At 48.0% G+C, this 19,860-nt stretch overlaps 2 protein-coding genes across 2 annotated transcripts; both read left to right on the top strand.

Moving 5' to 3' along the window:
* The first annotated feature begins 6,826 nt into the window (after nucleotides 1–6,826).
* On the top strand, nucleotides 6,827–7,862 carry LOC123420186 (umecyanin-like). The gene is made up of 2 exons (XM_045107291.1): nucleotides 6,827–7,158; nucleotides 7,269–7,862. The coding sequence occupies exons 1-2, from the start codon at nucleotides 6,978–6,980 to the stop codon at nucleotides 7,703–7,705; spliced, it is 618 nt and encodes a 205-aa protein (XP_044963226.1). The 5' UTR covers nucleotides 6,827–6,977; the 3' UTR covers nucleotides 7,706–7,862.
* A 3,375-nt stretch (nucleotides 7,863–11,237) lies between these two features.
* On the top strand, nucleotides 11,238–12,168 carry LOC123420170 (cucumber peeling cupredoxin-like). Its single transcript, XM_045107290.1, has 2 exons — nucleotides 11,238–11,666; nucleotides 11,774–12,168. The coding sequence occupies exons 1-2, from the start codon at nucleotides 11,480–11,482 to the stop codon at nucleotides 12,103–12,105; spliced, it is 519 nt and encodes a 172-aa protein (XP_044963225.1). The 5' UTR covers nucleotides 11,238–11,479; the 3' UTR covers nucleotides 12,106–12,168.
* Nucleotides 12,169–19,860: the final 7,692 nt, after the last annotated feature.

Genomic DNA, 19,860 nt, shown 5'->3' with positions numbered 1-19,860 from the left:
GCCACGGCAGCCCGACCACATATCTTCACGATTTACCTCTAGATCGCGTTTCTGCGGAGCTCGGGCGGAGCCCTGCTGAGATTAGATCACCACCAACCTCCGGAGCACCGTCACGCTGCCGGAGAACTCATCTACCTCTCCGTCTCTATTGCTGGATCAAGAAGGCCGAGATCATCGTCGAGCTGTACGTGTGCTGAACGCGGAGGTGCCGTCCGTTCGGCACTAGATCATGGGACTGATCGCGGGACGGTTCGCGGGGCGGATCGAGGGACGTGAGGACGTTCCACTACATCAACCGCGTTTCTTAACGCTTCTGCTGTGCGATCTACAAGGGTACGTAGATCGAATATTCCCTGTCGTAGATGGACATCACCATGATAGGTCTTCGTGCGCGTAGGAAATTTTTTGTTTCCCATGTGACGTTCCCCAACAGAGCAGTCGCGTGATCGCTCCCCAAAAACCTAATCGCCCCTCTCCCGTACAAGAACCGGAGAGGCGAGGTTTCGGAGGCCTGCTCTCCCGTCGACCGTGTACGCGGTAAACGGGACGGAGTCGCCGGCTGCAGCAGCAGTCAAGGAACAAACGCGTGAGGCAGATGTGATCTGATTCTTGTGACGGCTAGGGGTCGGCGATAGCCTGCTTATAAAGGCGGCTGGGTGGAGAGACGTGGGCCGAACCCACGTCCGAGTCGGTAACAACCCACGATCCGACGTCTTGGATCGTGCCGTGTCCGTTACGTATTCTCCGTTCCTGACCGGCAAAAATAAGCGCGTAGGTATGAGCTCGGCTCGGCTCATTCCCGCAACCCGCGACGCGTCGTGACGAGGCGTGGCGAGGCGAGCGGCGGAGGAGGAGTGCGCGAGGGCACCTTCTCTTCTCACTCTCCAATAGCATGTGGAAGAGAGACCCTTATAAAGGGGTCCAACTTCTCCTCCACTAGCGGGGTGGGACTAAACTTCCCACCACCTTGTCATGCCACCACCTACATGGACTCTTGGAGATTTTTCCTGAAATTTGTCTTATGGGCCTAAGGCCCATCTCTAATTTCAATAATCCCCCACCAGATCTCAAGGGCACATCGTTTTCCCTCGTTCCAATCACTGTTTTAATATACCAGCATTTCAGTGAAGACCTGTTAAGGTTGAGCTTCACCTAGAGCAAGCAGCTACACTCCTTTACAACTGAACAATGGACTATGCCTTGAATTGTCAGTTTGGCATAAAGGAGCTTGACCACAAGTCTTACTAGTACTAGGCTGCCGAAGGTGACCCCTCGGGTGGAGCATATTAGTCACACTCATGGCCTATTCATGAGTTTACTAGAGATCACCCAAATCTCATAGACTGTGACCAGCAGTCAAGCTCATATAGGTGTGTTCCTCCAAAGATCGCGCTGTAGGACAACATCTTGCTATATAAGCCTTAGAACACATTAAGACATTAGTCATCCTATCATACAGTATCCGAGAGTATTGCATCTCCAACGGAGTGGGTTAGTAAAGTTACTCTCCTCAGTTCACCACTGGCTTGTTTTCCCAGGTCCTACTTCACGGTATCTTCGATCATATAGGTTGGGTTACTACCATGGCAACTCATGTGGGTCTCATACCCATCTCCCTCGATGCACTATCTATCACAACACGTGATAGCCCTTTAGTAAAGGGATCTGCCAGATTCTTAGCCTTTTGGATGTAATCCAACGCTATCACTCCGGAGTTTCTCAAATGTCTGACAGACTTCAATCTCATTCTTATATGTTTGTTGGACTTCATATTGTCCTTTGAACTCTTCACTTTGACAATAACCGTCTGATTATCGCAGTTCATAAGGATAGCCAGAACCGGCTTCTCAACCACACGTAAGTCCATCAAAAGATCTCGAAGAAATTCTGCTTCGACACCAGATGTGTCTAATGCTGTTAATTCTGCTTCCATTGTCGATCTCGTTAAGATCGTTTGCTTGCAAGACTTCCAGGAAACAGCACCACCCCCAAGAGTAAACATATACCCAGTGGTGGCCTTCATCTCATCAGCATCAGAGATCCAATTCGCGTCACTATACCCTTCAAGTACCGACGGGAATCCCGTATAGTGAAGCCCGTGGTTGACAGTACCTTTCAAGTAGCGCATAATTCTTTCAACAGCACGCCAATGAACATCGCCCGGATTTGCAACAAACCGGCTAAGTTTGCTCACAACAAACGCGATGTCAGGCCTTGTTGCGCTAGCTAGGTACATAAGCGAACCGATAATTTGAGAGAATCTCAATTGATCTATAGTTGTGCCTTTAAACTTTCGAATAAGCACACTAGGATCATATGGTGTTTGAGAAATTTTGCAGTCTGAATATCCAAAGCGACTCAAAATCTTCTCAACATAGTGGGATTGCAGAAGTGTAATCCCACCCTCATCATCTCTCAACAGCTTGATGTTCAAGATAACATCAGCCACCCCAAGGTCCTTCATCTCAAAGTTTTGAGACACAAAAGACTTGACCTCCTCAATTACTTTGAGGTTGGTTCCAAATATCAGTATGTCATCAACATACAAGCACAATATAACTCCTTCGCCCCCACCATGGCGATAGTATACACATTTGTCAGCTTCATTAACAACGAAGCCAACAGATGTCAGAGTTGTATTAAACTTCGCCATGCCATTGCTTAGGTGCTTGTCTCAGACCATATAAAGATTTCAGCAACTTACACACCTTTCCTTCCTGACCTTCTATCACAAAGCCATCTGGCTGTTGCATATAGATTTCCTCATTTAGCTCTCCATTCAGGAAAGCCGTCGTAACGTCCATTTGATGAACGAGAAGACCATGAGAAGCCGCCAATGAGAGTAGTACTCGAATGGTGGTCAGTCTAGCCACAGGTGAATAAGTATCGAAGAAATCTTCTTCTTCTTTCTGGGCATAGCCCTTGGCCACAAGCCTAGCCTTGTCTTTTTCAATCGTACCATCGGGCCTAAGCTTCTTTTTGAACACCCACTTGCATCCCAATGGTTTGCAACCATAGGGACGATCAGTGATTTCCCATGTCCCGTTAGCCATGATGGAATCCATCTCGCTACGTACCGCAGCTTTCCAGTAATCAACATCTGGAGAAGCATACGCTTCTGAAATAGAAGTGGGATTATCATCCACGAGGTATACGAAGAAATCATCACCAAAGGTCTTTGCAGTCCTTTGTCTCTTGCCCCTACCACGGGCTTCCTCATCATCCTCCTCAGGATTTTCATCATGTGTTTGTTCATAGTATTCCATAGGAATGGCAGGCTCAGGAGTTATCTCAGATTCCTGCCTAGAAGTGCTTTGCATATCTCTCATGGGAAATATATCCTCAAAGAATGTAGCATCCCTCGACTCCATTATTGTACCGACCTTCACGTCAGGTACCTCAGATTTCACTACTAGAAATCTATAGCCTACGCTATTCTTAGCGTATCCCAAATTAACGCAGTCCACAGTCTTTGGTCCAAGCTTACGCTTCTTGGGGCTCGGTACATTGACTTTCGCCAAGCAGCCCCAAGTACGTAAGTACGAGAGCGTCGTCCTTCTCTTCGACCACTCCTCGTAGGGAGTGACCTCATTATCTTTTGTAGGAACTTTATTCAGGACTTGACACACGGTCAATATAGCCTCCCCCACCATGCCTTGGATAAACCCGATGTATCTAACATGGCGTTAACCAAATCAGTTAGAGTATGGTTTTTCCGCTCGGCAACCCCGTTTGACTGGGGTGAATAGGGAGGCGTCCTCTCATGAATAATGCCGTGTTCCACACAAAATGAATCAAATTCGTTTGAGAAGTACTCTCCACCACGATCAGACCGTACTCGTTTAATTTTCTTTTCAAGTTGATTCTCAACTTCTGCCTTATAGATTTTAAAGTAGTGTAGAGCCCCATCTTTAGTATTTAACAGATACACATAGCAAAATCTAGTGGAATCATCTATCAATGTCATGAAGTATTTCTTTCCACCTTTAGTGAACACACCATTCATCTCATAAAGATCAGAATGTATGAGTTCTAATGGTGCCAAGTGTCTCTCCTCTGCAGCCTTGTGAGGCTTGCGAGGTTGCTTTGCTTGCACACACGAATGACACTTAGAACCTTTGGCTAAAGTGAAAGTTGGGATTAAATTCAGTTTTGCTAGCCGCGACATAACACCGAAACTTATGTGACAAAGACGTGAATGCCAAACTTCAGATTCATTAACACTCGAATGAATATTGTTCACGACTTTATTACAAAAATCTGCAAGAGAAAGGCGGAACAGACCTCCGCATTCATAACCTTTTCCAACGAAAAGTCCATATTTCGTAACTACTACTTTATTAGACTCGAATACCAACTTAAACCCTTCTCTACATAGAAGGGAGCCACTAACGAGATTCTTCTTGATGGCGGGGACATGCTGCACGTTCTTCAGCTGCACGATCCTTCCCGAAGTAAACTTCAGATCGACCGTGCCAACACCAAGAACAGAAGCACTCGCGCCATTCCCCATCAATACGGACTCGCGACCGGTGGCCTGATAAGAAGAGAACAATGATAAGTGAGCACACACATGAATATTTGCACCCGTGTCCACCCACCAATCGGTGGACTGACAAACTGTAAATACAGTAAGTAAGTTACCGTACCCAGATGCACCACTTTCATTGTTGCCCACAATCATATTGGCAGACTTGGAGTCCTGCGCCGGCTTCTTGTACTTGTTTGGGCATTTGTTCGCCCAATGTTCCTCTGAACCACAAGTATAGCAGCCATCTCCCTTCTTATTCTTCTTGAAGGGCTTCTTTCCCTTCTTCTTGAAGTCGGTATTCTGTTGGACAGAATTCTTTCCCTTGGGCTTGTGGGAATTGAGGTTCCTCTGATGTACCATATTGGCAGCAGAAGAGCTTTCCACCGCTTTTCCATTGGAGTCCTTTGCTCTCGAGTTCTGCTCAACACTCAGATGGCCGATGATGTCCTTTACTGAGAACTCATGCCTCTGATGTTTCAGAGTAGTAGCAAAGTTCCTCCAGGAATTAGGAAGCTTAGCAATTATACAACCCGCGACAAACTTGCCCGGCAAATTGCACTTAAGAACCTCAAGTTCCTTAGCTATGCATATTATCTCATGATCCTGTTCCAATACAGAACGGTTGTCAACCATCTTGTAATCGTGGAACTGCTCCATAACATACATCTCACTCCCAGCATCGGTGGCCCCGAATTTAGATTCGAGCGCCTCCCACAAGTCCTTGGCAACATGCATATGTAAATATGCATCAACCAGCTTATCTCCGATCACGCTAATGACTGCTCCAAGGAATAGAACCGTGGCCTCCTTAAACATCTTCTCCTATTCAGGAGTGATAGTTTCCGTAGGAGTGACACCGGCTACCCAGAACACCTTCATAGCCGTGAGCCATAAGGTGGTTCTCGTTTGCCAACGCTTGAAAAAGGTACCGGTAAACTTATCCGGTTTCAGTGCAGCAGCAAAACCATTACTCGAAAAATTCCTACACACATTAGGTTTTTGGATTGTTGAGTAAATAGGCAATTTTCTGAATAGATTAATCCATGAAAAATTACTAACATGGCATTGACTAGGTTCATGACATACTGATCACGGAGTATACTAGCAAGTACTACGCATATAGCAGAAACATCTACGCATATAGGCAGTACTACTAGTGCAGACAAAAACAGGAGAGAGATAAACATATCATACCCTCCGATCGGCCAATTGGCCGTAGCAGCAGCGGTGGCGGCGGCAGTATCCTCTCCCGCCTTCTTCTCGGCTTCGGCCTTCTCGCGGACGAGACGGTCAGCTTCGCTTGGTGAAGACATGGCGACGACGAGGGCGACGCGGACGTAGACGAAGTAGACGAACGGAGGCGAGCAGTCGCGTGATCGCTCCCCAAAAACCTAATCGCCCCTCTCCCGTACAGGAACCGGAGAGGCGAGGTTTCGGAGGCCTGCTCTCCCGTCGACCGTGTACGCGGTAAACGGGACGGAGTCGCCGGCGGCAGCAGCAGTCAAGGAACAAACGCGTGAGGCAGATGTGATTTGATTGTCGTGACGGCTAGGGTAGGCGATAGCCTGCTTATAAAGGCGGGTGGGTGGAGAGACGTGGGCCGAACCCACGCCCGAGTCGGTAACAGCCCACGATCCGACGTCTCGGATCGTGCCGTGTCCGTTACGTATTCTCCGTTCCTGACCGGCAAAAATAAGCGCGTAGGTATGAGCTCGGCTCATTCTCGCAACCCGCGTCGCGTCGGGACGAGGCGGGCGGCGGTGGAGGAATGCACGAGGGCACCTTCTCTTCTCACTCTCCAATAGCATGTGGAAGAGAGACCCTTATAAAAGGGTCCAACTTCTCCTCCACTAGCGGGGTGGGACTAAACTTCCCATCACCTTGTCATGCCACCACCTACATGGGCCCTTGAAGATTTTTCCTGAAATTTGTCTTATGGACCTAAGGTCCATCTCTAATTTCAACATCAATTGCCCTTTGAAAGCAAAATTGTGCACCAACTTAGCAGTAAATGAAAATAAAAGCAACAAGAAACACTCTTCACAGGAAGAAGAGACAAATAACATCATCATGCCACAAATTACAGGTCAATTAGACCTGCTGTCTCCTCAGAGCCTTTATCCAAACATAGCACAAGCACATGGTACACCCAATTTTTTCCCTGTTGGTACAAAAGCTATGCATAAACACTTGCCAATATTAGAGAAGAGTGACAGGAACCAGTAACAAAAATAGGCATCTACGTACCCATGGATTGATTCAAGTGTCTCTAGCTTCCCCACAAGGCCTCCTAGCTAGCCACCACCTCCCCACCACCATTGCAATCTTTTTCCTCCACGCAGGGGAAGGAAAGGGTTCTTCTTCCTGACCCACATACCAGAGGAGGAAGAAGCAGCAGCTGAATCAACCGGATCATCAACCAAGGAAGGAAGAGCCGTCGAGAGCGATGGCGAGCAAGGCCCACCTCTCCTTCCTGCTCCTCGCGGCCGTCGTGGCGTCCCTCGCCGGCCCGTCGGCCGGCATCTTCCACATCGTCGGCGCCGGCAAGGGGTGGCGCATCGCCCCCAACCAGACCTACTACGCCGACTGGGCCCGCACCAGGGACATCCACGTCGGCGACAAGCTCAGTAAGTCTGCTAGCTAGCTACGTACGCGGTTCATTGTTCTCCTCGATTGCCTAGCCGCCGGCCGGCTAGCCGGACGTTGTTGACGCGCGTGGCCGCCGGTGTGGGTGCAGTGTTCCTGTACCGGAGCGGGGTGTACGACATCGTGCAGGTGCCGACCAAGGAGCTGTTCGACGCGTGTAGCATGGACAACGTCACCATGCGGTACCAGCTCGGCCCCACCATCGTCAAGCTCGACACGCCCGGCCCGCGCTACTACTTCTGCGGCGTCGGCAAGCACTGCGAGGGCGGCCAGAAGGTCGCCGTCAACGTCTCGGGTGCCCCCGCCGCCGCTGTCAACGTCTCGGGCGCCCCCGCCGCCGCCGTCGCGGCCCCGGAGACGCCCGCCGCAGCGGCGCTGCCGCCGGCGTCGTCAACACAGCTGGGGTCGTCGACGCCGCAGGTTGACCCGGCGCAGGCGTCGGCGCTGCAGCAGGCGGACCCGGCGCAGGCGTCGACGCTGCAGGTGGACCCCGCGGCGCTTGTGGACGCCGCCAAGAAGAAGCTATAGGGAACATGTATGCATGCACGTACGTACGTATGTATGTATTTTACCCAGTATATGTATTTTTTGTCGCACACGAGTACAATAGCCCTCGATCTGGGCTTGGATCGATGTATTTTATTTTTATTTTTTATATTCTAAGACACGGCGCAATTGGATCGTATGTATGTACATCGGTTTGGTGTACGTACGTAGGTACATACAAGGCGGCCGGCCGGCCGTGTGCAATAGAACGAGTTTTTTTTTTTTTGAATGGTTTGAATGTGGCTACAGTATGTAACATTTCGATTCACCGTATCACCTATACTAGTAGAAACCTTCCACATTTCTTAAGGTCTTTGTTGATTTTTGGGAGATTGTGATTCTTTCTCGAGGAAATGAGATTGCAATTTTTGATCCTCGTCATTTTTATTATTTTTAATATTTGTTGTATTGATATGATTGAAGATGGATAGATCGAAAGTTATTCCGCAAGGAAAGTATCACAACAAAGAAAAAAGTTCTTCACCAAAAAAGGTGAAGACTACAATTTCATAACTGATAAATGTCACACGTGTGACACAGAACACTTTGGGTCTGTCATTTTTTATAGCTAAAGTTACCATTCGAAAAAAAAAATGCTATCCAAACATGAAGCAGCCATGCTTGACAACGAAAGTTGTCATCCCCATGTCATTAAAAACGTTCAAAGTTACCATTTGTTTGTGCCACACGTATACGTTTATCAGTTTCTTTCGCAAAGAGTTCCCGTGAAAAGTGTCTACTACAGGGAAAAATGTCAACTTGTTGATCTGTCATTCCCACTGCCTCCTGCTCAGTGCTCACCCGCAAAGTGAGAACCTTCTTCGCTATGTTCGATGGGTTTGGAAAAGTTGGATTGACATTGGCATTGATTGCTGTTGTCACACCACAAATATGGAAATGGGTATCTTTGACTGAAATATTCTGTGGTCCTACCGCACATAATGTAATTAAAATAAATCACTTCAACCTGGGTTTTGTAATTCTGCCAGCAACCTTACACTTGGCTCTGTGCTTGACCAAGATACGGTCGGTTGTTTTTCTGGATGGTTCAACACCACATTCGAGCCACACACAAAAGAAAAAAAAGAAGGGAAAAGACTTCTTTTCAACCGATTGATTTTTCATCTAGTTAAGTTGCCTCTGCCTTGCGCCAGGTGTTAAGAGAGACCGCCGCACCGCTTACCTCTTGCTTCCTTATCTTCTTGGGTGAAGCAATCCCGTCAGCTTCACACGCTCGATCCCCTTCTCTAGCTCTCGCTTCCTTTCTCTTTCTTTCTAAATCAACTTCGCCATTGTCTAGCTTGTACTCCCAGGCCCGGCCAACCACCACTGATTGCCAACGCTTCATGTTACAGGGACTCTGCGAGCTGCCGGATGGAACGTGACGCAGTCAAGGTCACCGGTGCTGTGATGGCGGCGGGGCTACATCAGCTGGCATCTCGCAGCTGAGGCACCGCCGGCCGGTGCTGCAGATCATCAAAGGACGGTGAGGAGGGGGCGCCTAGCTAGAAAGCTTCATTGCAGCATCCACCTTGCTACATGCCGGATGAGGCGCGATGCCGTCAGGTCACCGATGCTGCGATGTCAACAGGGCTGCAGCAGCTGGCATCTCGTAGATGAGGTGCTGCAGAGCATGGCGGACGTTGCGGAGGGGGCGCCTGGCAAGTTGCTGTTGTAGCATCTACCTTGCTGCATGCCGGCTGGGGCGTGATGCCGTCAGGTCACCAGTATTGCGATGCCGGCGGGACTGCAGCAGCCAGTGAAGCAGAAAGGGCTCACCGGCATTGCGATGAAGCATCACGGAGGGGCTGCCGGAGCTGCAGCAGTGAAGCATGCAGGGTCGTCGAAGCTCCGCCCACGTTGCAATGAAGCACCACTGGAGCTACAGTGAAGCGCACGGGGTCGTCGAAGCTCCGCCCACGTTGCAATGAAACACCGTCGGAGCTACAGTGAAGCGCGGGAAGTCGTTGAAGCTCCGCCGACGTTGCAATGAAGCACCACTGGAGCTACAGTGAAGCGCACGGGGTCGTCGAAGCTCCGCCCACGTTGCAATGAAGCACCGTCCGAGCTATAGTGAGGCGCAGAAGGTCGTTGAAGCTCCGCCCATGTTGCAATGAAGCGCCGTCGGAGCTACAGTGAAGCGCACGGGGTCGCCGAAGCTCCGTCCACGTTGCAATGAAGCACCGTCGGAGCTATAGTGAAGCGCAGAAGGTCGTTGAAGCTCCGCCCATGTTGCAATGAAGCACCGTCGGAGCTACAGTGAAGCGTCGTCGGAGTGACAATGAAGCATCGGGGGACATTGAAGCTCACCGACACGCAATGAAGCTTTCGCGCGGCGGCGGGTGCTCGATGTTGCCACGGAGCAGCCCCGATGGCTCCAGGTGCTGCGATGCAGCCGTTGCCGGCGGCTTTGGTAGTTGCTTGCGCTCGCCGACATCAGGGCGTCAGTGCTGCAGTCGTCGGTGTAACAGGGGTATGCAATCGTCATCGTTATTGAGAAGAAGTTGGTGTCGTAGCAGCGTCGGGGGGCTTGTGGATGCAAGACGAGAAGAGAGAAGGACGACGTGAGGTGCTGAGTTGCTCTAATCGGTTGGGCCATATTCTCCTAAGTAAACGGCTGACCAGGCGGATGATTTCTCTAAGAAATCATTTGACTGATCCGTAGCAACAATACAACAAAAAAGTTGCAAAGCTCCTCTCCTCGGCTGTCTAATTATTGCATTTATAATGCCAAGCAAGGGCGGAGGCACACTAGCACCGGGCCTCGGACCTGCTTCAATGCTACAATAATCTACGGTGTTAAACAATACCAACAATGCTACAATCAACAAAGTTTTCTGTCGCCACGACACCGCTTCAGCGCTACAATAATCTAATCCCTCTATTCCTAAGTACTAGTCTTTCTAGAGATTTCATTAAAAACTACGTACATACGAAGCAACGTCTATATACACTCATATATAGTTTATAGTAATATCTTAAAAAAACCTATATTTAAAAACGGAGGGAGTACAATGTTAAAACAATAGCAAGAACGCTACAGTCGACAAAGTCTTCCATCGCGAGGACCCGTCCCCCAGGCCTGGGGTGTACAGCAAATGATTCAACTAGGTAACCAACTAGGGTCAGACACAGAATTTTCATCCCGGCTCGAGACAGGGTACTCGAAAAACACCATCAATTCAGAGTTATCATGTGTTGTCGTCTCCACTTTCCCTGATCCAGCAGCTACATATGTGCACGGTCATGTCATGAGATGGCGCATGCGTGATGATCATGCACGCACAAGCAAGCAGTGGTCGTACGAATTCGTGTTGTTTACAGTTGAACTAATTGTGTGGCCAGCCAGAGAGTCGACCGCACAAGCACGCACGGCGTACAAATGCACTATGATCGGGGGCGATCCGTACGTTGGCTGCAAACTCACCGGCGACCATCACACGCTTGCCAATATTAGGGAAGAGCTAGCGAGAGGCAGGAACCAAACCCAGAGCAAAAAATAGGCAAGGTCGTCCATGGACTCCCTCAAGTCCTGCTCCATCGATCACATGCATGGGGGCTAGCTAGATCTCCTCTGGCTAGTTGCCACCATGTCAATCTTTTCCCTTCCACACACGTACGCCCAAGCTGAGGAAAAGGGAGGACGACGCGCGCCCAAGGTGACGAAAAGGAAGGGCGACGTGCGTACGAACAGAGTCGAATCGTCGATCGAGAAACCAAGATCAGGCCGGCCGGCGGATCGACCTCGTTGAATAAATGGAGAGGAGCAAGGGCTGCCTCTCGCTGCTGCTCCTCGCGGCCGTCGTGGCGTCCCTCGTCGCCTGCTCGTCGGCGGGCATCTACCACATCGTCGGCGCCGGCAAGGGCTGGCGGATGGCCCCCAACCGGACCTACTACGGGGACTGGGCCCGCACCCGGAACATCAGCGTCGGCGACAAGCTCAGTGAGTCCATCGTCAATTCCTATATCTTCCCCCCTTCTTCTCCGGCTCCGGCGGGCGCCATCGTATCGATCGATCCTTGACGCCTGCCGTCGCATGCATGCGCGCAGTGTTCCTGTACCGGAGCGGGGTGTACAACATCGTGGAGGTGCCGAGCCGGGACCTGTTCGACGGGTGCAGCATGCGCAACATCACCAACCGGTACCAGAACGGACCCACCATCATCGAGCTCGTCCCGCCCGCCGGCCCGCGATACTTCTTCTGCGGCGTCGGCAAGCACTGCGAGGAGGGCCAGAAGCTCAAGATCTACGTCGCCCCCTTCGCGCCGTCGCGGACGCAGAACGACGAACAGGCCGAAGACAGCTCCGGCTCGCCCGCCGCCGCCCCGGTGCCGCTGCTCGCCCTCGCCGCCTGCTTGCTTGCCCTTCTGCTGCTGATGTAAACTTGATCGATCAACGTCGACGATCTGTCCATCTATCGTATATATGTGCATGCATGCAAGCAAGCTTCGGTAATATTTTCTGAACACAGGATAAAGTATAAACGAAAACAGTCATAAACTCACGTCTTATTTTTACGAGCATCTTCCGATAAAGTGAGCTAACATACATCATTTTAAAATTAACAAAATCATTATAAACATCTCGTAATCGATGAAAACATCCCTCTTCATTGAACGCACATCACAGAAAATCTTAACACAAATTCGGAACAATGCGAACAACAAGACCTGAACCCTAATGGGGCTAAAGATATCACCGTCCTTCACATCACAAGAAATCTTTTAATAAATTCAAAAGAATGCAAACATCAAGACTTGAAACCTAATAAGCTGAAGATATCATCGTCTTTTTAATCATCCAACCACATACTTATTCCCCAACCTATGGTATTTTCATCAAACAAAAGAATGAACAATACGCTGCACGTTCGTATGCTGGTCTAGAATTTTTGTCAAAAAAGACCACTAGCCGAATGTTATTGTGAAAAAAGACCACATGCGATATGAAATGCGAGAAAAGACCCCCATTTTTCATTACGGCAGGTGCGCCAGGTGACGCGTGACACCTGCCGCCACGGGCCGAGGCGGCTGGGCCCCGCAGCCACCCGGCGAGGCGGCCGGCCGGGCATGTGGCACCTGCCGCCACCACTCCAGGCGGCAGGCTGCCCATGCTCTCGTACATGCATGCCTCAAGAGCTGGCTGGCTGTGCTCTCGTACATGCATGCTGCCATGCACAGCATCCCGCCGGCCGCCTGGAGTGCTGGCGGCAGGTGCCACCTGCCCGGCCGGCCGCCTCGCCGGGTGGCGGCGGGGCCCAGCCGCCTCGGCCCGTGGCGGCAGGTGCCACGCGTCACCTGACGCGCCTGTCGCCATAAAAAATGAGGGTCTTTTCTCGCATTTCATAACGCATGTGGTCTTTTTTGACAATAACATTCGGCTAGTGGTCTTTTTAACAAAAATTCTGTCGGTCTAATCAGAACCCAACCAACGCCCCCCGTATCCTACTATACGGAGACATGGAATAAATTGCGGCTCCCACCACCGTGGAACTCGCCGCTGTCGAGAGATTTTTGCACTGTTAGAATCTCCATTAATACCAAGTTTCAAGGAAACTTGACAGAGCACATATTAAACTTAACGAAATGTTTGTTAAGTTCTAAACTCGACGCAAGACACTTGGCTGAACGGCCCTCTTCCGTTGCTCCACAGCCTGCAAGCGGTGGCAACGTGGCGTGAACTTGTGCCCGATCCTTCCTTCCCCGTCGTCGATGACCGGCAGATTCGCCCTGATCGAGGTCCATCTTTGGCTTCTTCACCTTGCCGATGATGGAATGGATATGAAGCGGGTATTCTCTACGGCACCATGGCCGCTCCGTCTGCATGTACTCTTTGTGCAGGAGTCACAATCCAGTGATGCATTTTTTTTCAGAGCATGATTAATAGTATAGTCAACTGCATATAGACTGTCAAGTCATATATAGCCATCATTTATATACAAAAGTTAATTTGAAAAATATTACATTAAATATACTCCCTCCGTTCCTAAATATAAGACATTTTAGAGATTGTACTATAAACTACATACGGATGTACATCGACATATTTTAAAGTATAGATTCACTCATTTTGCTCCGTATGTAGTCTTTTAGTGAAATCCCTAAAATGTCTTATATTTTGAAATGGAGGGAGTATGTGTTTAGAAATACACATATAGCTAGACTCTTGCATGAGAATTCATTGTCCTTATTTTTTTTTATTTCTCTCGTCCACATAAGTAAAAGGGTCATGTAAGCGAGCTATAAGCCCTTATACAATGCAAGGCGTTTAGACGAGGTGGTTTAGTGTTTCGTTAAACACCCATACGATGTTGTTAGAGCTTCCCTCATTCGATTATTTTACTATTAAGTTACTTCATTCATACATTGGTTGATAGCCATTTTATATAGATTCATGTGTTTAGCGTCGTTTTTTGGTTGATTACAATAAACGTATCATAGGTAGTATCATGCATGCCAACTAGGCATTTTAAGTTATATGATACACAATTAAATAAGAAAAAAAAGAATTGAGTATCATATTAAATGATGTATTAGTATGTCTCTTACATGATAATAAATGAGACTACTATGATAATAATTTATAATACCATGCATTATGGAATTAGTATTACACATGATACTATTATATGATACTTCTCATTGTGACCAACCTTATGGGTCACCATAGTATTCTCTTTTTTTTTTTTTGTGTCGCCACATCATATTTCTGTATACGGTGAAGCACTAGAAAGAGCCTAAGCCCGTTATTGTACTTTTTTGCATGGTAATATGTGTCTCCTTCGTATCACAAAGATCAAAGTATAAGTCACGTAAAGGACGACATGACAAAATTTAAAAGATAGCAAAACATCTCTGAGTTTGATACCAACTTCCGTCACCTCCCTTCGGCACCACCACAACAGACATCGTAGAAAAGAATGACAGATCACTTCCTCACCCGAGCTTGACGCGGATCCATCACTGATATGCAACTTTTTGGGCCTTCAAGGTGACGCACAAAAAGTGAAGCTCTTACCGTTGAGCGAATCAAAGTAGGGAAACACCCCGGACACGTCATTGAACTCAAGATTTGGCACTCAACCACGACTAAAACACCGAAGGAGGAAACCATACCTGCCATCCACGAACAACAAACCCAACACACATTCTGTCTTCTAGATATCGTCAATGCAGACCATAATTTGCATCCGCTACTGGACTACCTCCCAAGCTGCGCGCCGATGCTAGAGCAAACACCGTCGCAACGACGGAACCCGAGGACATAGGTACACCACGAGGATGTCGCCGCCGCCACGCCATCCTTGCTTAAACAGACTGTATTCTAAGTTCATCCCCAATCATAGAACCGATGGCCTCGTTAGGGAAAGATCTGATTTTTTTTTATTCAGCGCCGCCATGTCACCGCCGAAGCCAAGGCGATGAACAGTCTAAAAACCTGGACTACAAAAACTAAAAATGATCCACATGGCGTGGACCCGACGACCCCCCTCACCACCGGCGACCGAGGTCATCGGCGGAGGGGAGCCGCCGAAGGATGGCGCTGGAAGTTGGCCTTTCTTGGCAGCGGCTAGGGTTCAAGCCGCTAGGGACAAGGAAAACAATGTGGAGCACTCTAACTAGTTAACTAGGAGTCGTGAGTACGAATTAATACTAGCAAACTCAGAGCCAATTACAAACCAACCCGTGATTAGATGGTTAGAGGGGCAGTGATATCTGAACCTACGAGGGTTCAAATCCTGATGTTCACATTTATTTCTTAATTTATTTCAAAATATCTGTCGATGCATATTCACGGGAACGAGACGGTTTTGTCGGTAACGAGGCGGCTACGATGACTTCATAATTCTCAAGATGATATGTCGGCTCAGTCACTCGAAGGTGCTCATAAGGGTAGAATGTACGTGTTTGCGTTTATAGAGGTGAGTGTACGCGCGTGTATATGAACGATTGCATAAAAAAAGGGCAGCGATCTGCGCCGGCGGACCGGCGCAACGGTTCGGCCGGTCCAGCCCAGACCATCGGATGCAGAGATCCACGTCCGTTGGATCTACGCATGATCCCAATGAATCCACTGAAGCATAGACGTTGCAGCAAATGTTGCAACCTCAGCACACACACGCGCGCACAGAGGGAAAACAGATCTTTCTGCCCCACGTCGGCCCGTCCCCGATCCGCGGCTGCGGCGGCCGGATCCGCGGCGGCGGCGGTAGGATTAGCTTGAGGAGGTTCTTCCCCATCTATCACGGGACCTGAGTTTGCTTCAACCATGTCGTACATTCGAAATCAACTACTTGCTTCCATGGATTTGGGCTCAAGCTCTGGGATGAGCTCCGTTGCCGTTCATGGAGGAATCCTGCGGCAAGACGCTGGGGTGATTCAACGGTTCGTCAACCCTGGTGTGGTCTTCGAGGATGCAGCACGCCATGGCCGTGATGAGATTGATCTGGTATGAACCCTAGATCCTTTCTCTCACAAAAAATAGGAAACAATGTTGATGTTACAACCATAGTGTTCATTTGATACATGAATCATACTGATTGCTGCATGCTACATAATAATTGTTGCATGCTACAAGGATTAATTTTTTCAAGTACGAATGAAAACACAAAAAAAGATGTTGCATACTTGTATGCTCTAAGATGTTTGAACCCTGTTGCCGGAAATGTTTGTATTTGTGTTTGAACCCTGCTAGCAACAAAAACTTGTTTTGTATTTGTGTTTCACATGCTGCATCAATTATTTATTCTTTATGTTTGGCAATTTTTTGCATGGTTTTCAAAGCATTTATTTGTAAATGACTTGGTTGCTGATTTTGTTGCAGAATGTTGCTATGGAACCATCGATTTTTTTTATGATGAAATGCAAAATGCTGCGGAGCAAGAAAAACATGACGCAATTGATTTGAATGATCCTCCGGGAATGGATAGTGATGAGGACACCTTGCAGCAGCTCACGGATTGTGCAACTAATCACAACGGTCAACTTAGTGGTAATGATGCCAATGAAAATGCTACAACACTTGTTGATGAACCAGACGAAGATATCTCGTCGCAACCAATTGTTCCCTTTGTTGGAATGTTTTTTGACAATGTTGAAGAAGCACAACGAGTGTACAACGAATGTGCATTGAAGATTGGCTTTGGTACTCGAATTGTGACATCGAGACATAGTAGGACAAGAGCCTCGGAGAAGAAGGGCATTCTGATCTATAGAGTTTTTGAGTGCATACACTCCAGGAAAAATCCATCAAAGAATGCGAATGGCAACATTTCTGACGGTGTTGCAACAAATCATTGTGATGATGCTGACATGAGCTATGCTGCTAATAAAAAATCAGCAAGCAAACAAGCTGGAATCTCTATGGATGTGAGTGACAAGAGGCAAAGAAACAGATTGGAGCGATATGATTGCAAGGCGCATATGGGTGTTAGCCTGCGAGACGGGACCTGAGTTGTGACCGTTTTTGAGGCTGAATACACCCACCCGCTGATGTTGCAAAAAAGTCATCGGAGATTCTACCGATCTCACAGAAAGATCCCGGAAGCGTACATGCAGTACATCACTTGCTGCACTACCGCAACATATCAACAGCAAATGTGATGGGCTTGCTGGGAGATGCACGGTGTTGCGATCCAAGGAGTTTGCCGTATGTTAAGACAGATGTGACGAATGCAAGAGCTAAGCTTCGAAAGGGCCTGTCAGAGCATGACTTGGAGCTGACAATAGAGTACTTTAAAAGGAGGCAGGTTGAGAACCCCAACTTCTTCTTCTCCAAGCTAGTGGAAGATGGAGCTGTTAGGGCGCTTTTCTGGGTTGACGGGAGAACAAGGGCATTGTACCCAAAGTACAAAGATTGTGTGTTTTTCGACACCACATTTTGTACAAATCGCTATAACCTCCCTTTCGCACCGATTGTTGGGATCAACAACCAAACACACACGGTCTGCTTGGGGTGTGCTTTGCTGCCTGATGAGAAGATTGAGATATTCACATGGGTCTTTGAACAATGGATGTTGGCAATGAATAACGAGCATCCATTAAACATCATGACTGATCAAGACCAAGCAATGGCTATAGCCATCTCATTGGTGTTTCCAAACTCGACACATAGATGTTGCAAGTGGCACGTCTTTCGGGTTGCAAGGACAAAACTTGGGAAGATGTTAGGCAAGGACGAGCCTTTTGCCAAAGCATTCTACGGTTGCATCAATGGTTCAAATACCATTGAGGAGTTTGAACAAAGGTGGTAGCAGATGATTCAATTCTTTGGTTTGTCTGACAAGCAACATCTCAAAAATATGTGGAAAACCAGGAAGACATGGCCCCCCGTGTACTTTAGGCAGAAGTTCTTCCCATTTACAGGAACAACCGAGAGGTCCGAGGGGCTGAATTCGTACTTTAAGACCTTGAACCATCATGGAGACTCGGTTTGGACTTTCATTCAGCAATTTGAGCTTTGCCAAGAGCTAATGCTAGACCGTGAGGACAATGCTGGCTTCATCAATGAAACAACGTGGCCACCACTATGGGGGAAGTAAGTACGAAAAAAATCATGCTGGAAAGCTTTTTAAATGTTTTTGGCACTACAGTTTTGGTTGCAAGATTTATTTGAAACATATGAAGCAAATTTTATTAATGGTGGAAGCTTTTTTATTTGCAGTTACAACATTGAAAAGCAAGCAGCAGATTTCTATACCAGGGAGGTATTTTCCAAGTTCCAAAAGTTGTTGACTAAATCAACATGTTTTGGGCTGCAACATCAAGTCCAGGGGGATTCCATAATCTTTCATCTTGTTGCGAATGATGGTGCCAACCGTAAAGTTTACGTTGTGCGAGTTGATCCTGAAGATGAGAGGTACATGTGCAGTTGCAACATGTTTGAGATGTGTGGGTTGATCTGCCCACATATCATCCGTGTCATGGTGCACCTAAACGTGCAAACGATCCCTACAACTTACATGCTTGAAAGATGGTCCAAGCGAACAACTGACGTAGCACCTGATCCCGGTGATGGGCATAGCGATATGCACTTTGGTGTCCCAACGACAAACAGACTCAAGTTCAACTCTCTTTGCAGGAAGTTTGGCAAGCTCGCTTCTGATGCATGCTTTAGTGATGAAGCTTATAATTTCGTGTCTGGACTTATTAATCAAGGAATTGTTGGAGTTGCTGCAATGAAAGCTAGAGCGAGGGATGGGGTTCCACCAGCCGGAGAAGCCCAAGGCCATGAAGCCGATCAACAAGTGCATGCTTCAACAGGTCCAGTAACAGGGCAGCAGGAACCAACCCCCGTAGGTTTGCGGAACCCGCCAAAGTCTGCGAAAAAAGGGAGGCCAAAGGAAAAAGAGAAGCGAAGGAAGCCACTTATTGAGATACGAGAAGATGAGATGAGGAAGAATGCAAAGAAAGACGGAGCAAAAATGAAGAAAGCTCCAAAGCCAAGGGATAAGAAGACACCTTGCATTTTTTGTGGAGATGAGGATCACAATGCCAAGAGCTGCAAACTGCTTGCTGATATGCTTGCTGCTAGTGCGGCCACAAAACTTTCGGATGTAGAAATGGTCCTTACCCTTTAGGATGTTTCAATGATGATGAAAATATGTATTGCTTTGTGACCTTGCTTGTAGAAACAACTTTAGAATGCAACATGTTACTACATGTGTGAATTTAAAAATATTTAAATTCATAAGTTTGTGAAGCTGTGGTTTTTAGTAGAATGATGAATACTAAGTTTGTTGCAATGGTTGCATGGTTTTTTTATAATTAAATATAATTACGGAGAAAGCAGTCTTGCTTGTAACAAATGTAGTCAGCAGTTGTAGCATACACAGACAGTAGTTGAAGCTTATTTTTGAATGATGCAACCGTACATGATTTCTGCTTTGTTGGGACGCCTAAAGCTTGTCGGCGTCCTCGCCGCCGCTCGTCCCCGGTGTGCAGCTTGCATAAAAATAGAGCACTGAGCACCCCAGTGGTACAACTCACGACCAAAAAAGCTATAAATTGGCGACCGAAAAAGCTACAACCTCGTACAAAAAAGCTTTAACATGGTACGAAAAAGCTACAGCTGATGTCGCAGCTCCGCCAAGCTCCCAGGCTTTGGCTGTGGAACAAAATTTTGTAGTGTATGTGTAA

The sequence above is a fragment of the Hordeum vulgare genome, chromosome 1H (genome assembly GCF_904849725.1).
Source record: "Hordeum vulgare subsp. vulgare chromosome 1H, MorexV3_pseudomolecules_assembly, whole genome shotgun sequence".
In the NCBI taxonomy this organism is placed as follows: Eukaryota; Viridiplantae; Streptophyta; class Magnoliopsida; order Poales; family Poaceae; genus Hordeum; species Hordeum vulgare.
This window is presented reverse-complemented; position numbering and strand designations above follow the sequence as displayed.